Here is a 7,064-nt window from a genome sequence, read left to right as displayed (position 1 = left end):
CACGCCAGATTGAGCGCAATTACCAAAATGGCATCGCCACGCTGGGGATAAGAAAGGCCCCGGGTAGGAGGAAGAGCGTTGCTGAGTCTCCGGCAGCCCGATTATTTTCCTTTTCTTACTCCATTTTATTCATCCAGGTCTCAAAAAGCATTTCTGCATTGATGAGAGGTGTAATATGTAATCGAGACACGCATCCCGTGATACCTTTTGTCGCATACTCACAAACTTACTGCAGAAAACACGATGGAACCAGCCAAAGACAATGCCATTCTTTAGACTTTTCCAAAGCACAAGAACCATAATTATTGCTGACCATTTTCAGTGACAATATAACAAAAACCTTGCAGTGGTCACCACAGTCACTATGGAGAGTGATTGAATTTTTGATGAGGAAGAGTTGCCATAATTGATGATGTCCATTAAGTTTCTCTAGCCTAGCCTGCTTACCTCAAACAATCGCCTGCAAGTGCGAATTTGGAAAGCCTCAAATCATCACTTCTGAAAATTTGGTGAAACAACGTGTGATTTAATTCACTTCAGTACTTGGTAATATAGTTTTTAAATCTAGTCGGTGGATTATTCTTACAACGGAAACATGGATGGAATGAGCAAAATTGTAAGTTATCTGAAAATCATATCTTTAAATACTGATTTTACTATTTAAAAAGAAATGTAATAAGTTCTAAATTTGTAGAAAATAAAATGAAAATCTTTCCAGGAGAATAATATTTATGAGGACATAAATCTGTATGTGATTTAAACCCACAGCTTTCAAAAGATAAATAGCAAAAAAATATTTGCAAAAATCACAATTTGAAGAGTACAGTTCTGAAAACACTTGAAGTAATGTATTAATGATTTTACAATTATGTTTATATTGTTCACTACAAAGAAACCAAATTGTTTTCTACATAGGAAATCGATTAGTAGTGTTATGAAAGATATTTATAGGTACCAAATTTTATATTTAAATTGATAAAGATATTTTGACTTTATGCTAAAAAAGAAAAAAATACCATGTTATTCTTTTAGAAATATGGATGTGAATTTTTAAGAATAAGAAAAATTATTTAGTCATACTTTTGTAATGATCATCTTAATTGCGCATCTTATTGCTTTCCGATGATCACATCAAGAACATTGCACCCAATGGGCTATGGATAAGATGCGTTATATTGAAGAGGAATGTACCTTAATCCTCTATTCGCTATCTTTCCACTGTACACAGGCCAAGCAACTTCAGAAACAACCAAAGGTGAGAAGAAGAGAATGTATTTGTAGACAGAGTAGTGCAGTATGTATTCATTCATTGGTTGCATGTCGATGGGTGAACTTTGACCTTATGTCTCAAAACCATCCAAATGATATTTTCGCCTGTCAAGCATCGGCTTGATGTGGATGTATTTCAGCTTGTGATTTGATTCAAATTTGATTTAAGTGTTTTGATTTGTTTAAAAAAAGTATGGCTATGTACAGTCATCAAGTGTAAAGAGAGAGAGAGAGAGAGAGGGGGGGAGCAGATAGAGACTATAGTTAGTCAGTCAGTCAAAAAATAATTTCAAAATTAATCTTAAAGAGAGAGAGAGAGATGGGAGAGAGAGAGAGAGAGGGAGAGAGGGATATAGGGATATAGATGGGAGAGAGAGAGAGAGAGAGAGAGATGGGGAGAGAGAGAGAGGTTGATGAAAGAAGTGCAAGAACAAGTGATCTAGGACCTTTCTTAGCATCTCAGATGGTAGTGTTTTCTTTATGCTGATGAACTTGATATTTGACCAAAAAAGGAGTCAAAGATATTACAGGTTTGTTCCTGAAAGATCATTGATTGAATTCTACCTCTACCACTACTGCCACTGCAGACACAACCAAGACTACCATTATCAAAGTGACTTCCATTCTAATAAATTCATTACCCTTACTATTACTACCACCACCACCACTCACTATGAAATTAATATTTTTGTTATCTCTATACATATTAAGTGTCTACAGAAGTTCTGTTCCATATTGATATACGCTTATGCTATTTCTAAATCAACCTGTCCCCCATCTTGACCTATAGAATGACCTATAGCTGAAATTGACTTGATATTAGTCTCTTGACACCTCCGCAAGGCCGGTCACTCCTCCTCCACGCCACTTCCGAGAACGGTCTCGCAAAAATTGATTTTCACGCCATCAAAGGTCAGCTTTCGTTCCATCTGTATTGTGATTACCCATCTTCATTGGAGCATGTGATAAAGGGGTATGGCGGTCCCTCTCACTGGAAATGAAATCAATTAGGTCTGGAGGAGGTAGACTATACCCTCTTTTATTGCCTCCCATCAAAGATTGGAGGACTGGACTTGCATATACTCCAGACTCAAATGCTTATTTCATTTCATTTCATTTCATTTATTTTCCACATTAAAAACCAGAAGAATATACAAGGTAAGAAAATACATTTTATACATTTGACACATAGATCAAATGAAAAACAGATACATAAGCATAAAAGAACAATGAAAATCTACATCAGTTAACAAACATCAACATTAAAACATAAAAAGGTGAGTAATGTAGATGGGGCTAGAAAAAGCGAAGCTTGTCGAGTCTAGCCCCGGTAGCAATGAAGGGGAAGTCCACCCTGAGAATGTGTGTGGCCAAATAAAGGCGGAGTAAACCCATCCTCAGGGTGGACTCTCCCTTCAAATGTCTGGTTTTATAATTAGATTAAATTGACCCGATGAAAACATCATTGCGATTTGAAACATAATAATAATATTTTTTTTAGATTGATATGGCTATTTAGAATTGCTGAGGTATTTTTTATATTTAAATTTAAATTGTCGTAATGATGCGGATTGTTTGAGACTGTCATCTAAAGCAGACCATGTAAGGTAACCCTGGTACTTAAAACTTCTTTGGCCAGTAGCAGTTCTGTAATAAATGCTAATGAACTTATGCTTATCATACCATTGAAATCAAATCAACCCCCTCCCCCCCCCCCCCCCCCTCCAAAAAAAAAAACACACCCACCAAACAAACAATATGATAAGAATTATGGAGCATAAGGGATAACAGTATCGGTAGTTGATATCAAGCCCTCCACGGTAGTTAATGCAGAGTTAATTTTTGTCCACTTGCATGTATGTAAGTGTGGATGGACTAGTCTTCTTTCAAGTTTCTTTTACCTTTATCCATGATGTATTGAACTGTTTAATATCTCTACAGGAGATATATAGTATTAGTCCACTGTTATATCAAAATTTGATAGATGCACATCAAATATTAAAAATGGGAACACCAACTGTCTTTGACCTTCCGTACAATCAACTATTCATCAAGCCTCATCGTTTTGTCCCAGCTTTCATTGAAGTGGTTCATTGCCAAGCTTGTGTTTGCAGAGTTTCATAAAAAATTGGGGTAAATTATGAGCCTTGACATTTTAATAACGAGAGGAAAAATGACCGGGCACCTGTAGAATCTAATCACAAGGATGCACACAAAAGAGCAGCAACAAAAGGATGGTATTATGCTTGAGACTCGGAGCCGGTTTATTGCGGTAGTTGCTGCTGTCGCATGATTAACTTTTCTCCTGCTGGGTGCTGTCTAAGTTAGATATGAAAGGGGTGCTCATTAGTAAACCTTTGTCCGGCTTAATCCAATTAAAAAACATTCTCCCAAGCCTTCCCATTATTCATTACCCTTTATTAGGGCTTATCTATGCATTGCATTGCCTTCTCTCTCTCTCTCTCCCTCTCTCTCTCTCTCTCTCTCTCTCCCTCTCTCTCTCTCCCTCTCCCTCTCTCTCTCTCCCTCTCTCTCTCTCCCTCTCTCTCTCTCTCTCTCTCTCTCCCTCTCTCTCTCTTTCTCCCTCTACCTTTCTCTCTCAATACAATATCCCTCTTCATTTCCCTTAGAAAGTTCAATATAACCTTGCATAATCCAGGCCTACCATAGAGCAACTAAGGGAATGCAATGTGTGCACAGATCTCTATCGGTCATTGATCCGATCAATACCCGTCATGTGTTTCAGCTGAAAGATATCGACGGGTCCCGACGATGAGTGCAGGCCGTAAACACGTCGCTCCCGTTGCTTTCCTTCTGTTTATTATGGAATATTAACAAGTGTTTTCTGGCTGATGGAGGGAGGCTGGTGGTGAGAGCAAGAGAGGGTTGCATGACGCTTCAGTGGATGACAATAGATGAGGGGAACTGGTAGGCAGATGGTGGAGGATGACGGTGTTGGTATTGGTAGAAACCCAGACATTGATGTGAGGGCATTTATGGATATTGGTTGCCGAGAGAGATTAGTCTTCTCGAATAGCTGTCACATTCAAGCTCATTAGTAATAAAGAAATATTCCAGAGAGAACCAAACCTCCTCAGGACCACTTCAAAGCATCTCCTCTTCATCAACAAGTTGCTTGGAGCCTCCGAATCCATCACCTCATCGCACTGAATATGAAAGTGCATCCGACCAGTTAACAATGGGAATGCAAGGGCTCATTAAGTGCATTAATATCGCTACATCATCAAATTGTGCTGTTCTTTCGTGATGAAACGTGAACAAGCTTGCATCATCGACAATGGCCGGATGATGCGTTCCCTGGTAGGAGGATGTAATTGTTAAGGGACAAAGACTTTAATTGAATGATGTAGCATGGCTTTTGTGCGGGAAGACCAATCATCCTTGCATGAGATGCGGTAATGATGTACAAGGACAAAAAGTGACACTTTGTGCAATAAAGTAAACCAAACCCATCGGACTAAAGTAAGGCAGCTTGATGCATCATTTGCAGTGGCGATCTTTTATTGAAAGTCACGTGCAGCGCTCCGTCCTGTTGAGTTTGTGAATCCTTGGGATAAAAAGATGATGGAGAAGCATAAAGAGAATAACATATTGACTGAATATGCATTTCTGACAACCTGACACATAGCACAAGAGAAGTATTGGATATTAAGCAAGTTTATCAACAACAAACGCTGAAGCTCCATGTCTATATTATAGAGAAAAGTGTGTTCAACTCATGCCATTTTTTCTGCTCATCTTGAAAGGTGTCAGACAGGGCTATGCATTTTTATGACGCTACTCTGGAATACCTATGCATTTAGATTCTGCATGATTGTGAACTCTCTAGCTTCAGCTGAATAGTGCCACACTGCCCCAACAGATCAAGAGTGTCGGGTGGAATTTCATGTTTCTAAGGTGTATTTGTCGGGAGTATATTTGTAACAGGACCTATGGCAGTATAAATTGGAAGAAAAAATGAGAATCAAATTAAAGCAGAATAACAGTTCTGAGCTCGTAGGCATACCCTGGACATAACATCGTCTGTTATGGTGTGAGATACATCACCAGGCTTTTAGATCGACCAATCAATGATTATGATACCTGTGGTCTCTTAACACTTCGAAAACATTGGATGTGCCCTCAACCAGTATCTTCAAAACTCTTTGATAGCCTAGCCGAGGTTCACGCTACATTCCATTGACATCATAGAACGATGCTTGGAAGACTAGGTCACGACTTTACAGACGTTTCTTGCCCGTGAACAATTTTGGATGGGTGTCGCATTTCTTTTATCATTTAGACTCTAAGAATATTTAATCCAAGTTGCTATCTTGAGATTGAAACAAATGAGTCATTTGGATCTTGGATGCATCTATTTTCTAAGGATTTACTGATTTCAAAAGAAAATTTATGAGAGCTTCATAATCGTTCTCTGAAAGGACAAGTAATATAGTAGGAAAATGCTTTTGCAGAGATTTTGATTTACAACTGGAGTACATACCACAGCCATATCCAACATGGATCAGTAGTGAACTTCAGTTATCAGAGCAAGGAAATATAAGGAAAACGTAACATATTTTAAGCAACTAGGCACAGTTCCAACAAGTTCTCTTGAAAAGGTTGCCTTAAAACACCAGTGCTCTTTTTTAGTGACCTCGATTTTGAGGATATTTACTTTGTAATTATTTGGCACTTTCCCGGATATACAACAGCTACAAGATGCTTAGTGGGACCGTAGGATCAGCAGGGGGGTCGGGCAGGTCCCCCTCTAAGGGAGGCAAGAAGGTCTCTTTGCCCCCTAACCAACAGGGCGACAAGCTCGGTGGCCCTACGATGATCGAGCTCGAGGTATATATCCATGTCAGTGTGTCGGTGGTTGGTGCTGGTGTTCTTATCTTTCATGGTAGTCTTTCTGTTCGTTTCTAAACAATTAATTAGATTTGTATCAATTTTTTTTACTATCTTAACACTCGTTAATGGTCAGTCTATTTTGGGGGATTAATTAGTAGTATCACTAAAAATTTCTCTTTAAACCAGTTTGTTAATGTTGATCCTGTACCATTTCTCTTTCAAACAGATTTAAATGGAAATTTAGGTCATAGAGTCATGGATATTGCAGTAAAAGGGGAAGCTAAATGAACTTTGAATTCGTAATTTTTTCATTTTTCAATTTTTAAAGCATATCTTAAAGAAATAATATATCTGTAACATCTAGGGATGAGGCTATGTTTATGTTTGCCTCATTTTTTTTTTATAGATTTAGCATGCGGTTTTAATACTACTGGAAAGAGAAGTGGAAATTGCCATGCCTTGAAGCGGCAATCAGTTTTACCATTAATTTGATTGAATCATGACCAGTGTTCTCCCTCCTCCTCCTTCACAAATGTAGGCCTCGTGGCATAAAAGAGACAAATTTATTATAATAGACATAAGAGGGTGGACATAATCAACTTCATAATGTCATCACGTAATGGAAAGACAAAAATGAAAGAGAGAGAGAGAGAGGGAGGGAGAGAGGGAGGGAGAGAGAGGGGGAGAGAGAGGGGGAAGGGAAGGGGGAGAAGGAGAAAGAAAGCAAGAGAGAGAGAGAGAGAGAGAGAGATAGAGCGTGTGTGTGTGTTTGTGTGTGTGTGTGGGAGGGGGAGGGAGAGAAGAAGGTGAGTGGATAGAGAGAGTGATTGCCTCAATACATGCCGATCATGATGAGAATTTCTCAATAATAATAATATGCTGTTTTTGTATAGCGCATATCACATCATGATATAATGTCTAGCTCTATGCACTTCCAAAGG

General features: G+C 38.7%; 1 protein-coding gene across 3 annotated transcripts in view; it reads left to right on the top strand.

The window, feature by feature from the left end:
- The first annotated feature begins 1,141 nt into the window (after window positions 1-1,141).
- The window catches only part of LOC590183 (inactive dipeptidyl peptidase 10), a 35,739-nt gene continuing 29,816 nt past the window's right edge, over window positions 1,142-7,064 (top strand). Inside the window, exon 1 of one of the 3 annotated variants that reach the window (XM_030974147.1) lies at window positions 1,142-1,255. In XM_030974147.1, the coding sequence (XP_030830007.1) occupies window positions 1,157-1,255 (99 nt within the window). In that variant the 5' untranslated portion in view covers window positions 1,142-1,156. Of the gene's footprint in view, window positions 1,256-5,781; window positions 6,121-7,064 lie in introns of those variants that run through there. The other 2 variants (XM_030974145.1, XM_030974146.1) reach the window with 2 other exon arrangements.

The sequence above is a fragment of the Strongylocentrotus purpuratus genome, unplaced genomic scaffold (assembly GCF_000002235.5).
Source record: "Strongylocentrotus purpuratus isolate Spur 01 unplaced genomic scaffold, Spur_5.0 spur5_scaffold_7, whole genome shotgun sequence".
Classification (NCBI taxonomy): domain Eukaryota; kingdom Metazoa; phylum Echinodermata; class Echinoidea; order Camarodonta; family Strongylocentrotidae; genus Strongylocentrotus; species Strongylocentrotus purpuratus.
Note: the sequence above shows the minus strand (reverse complement) of the source record. Positions and strands in the feature narration are given on the sequence as shown.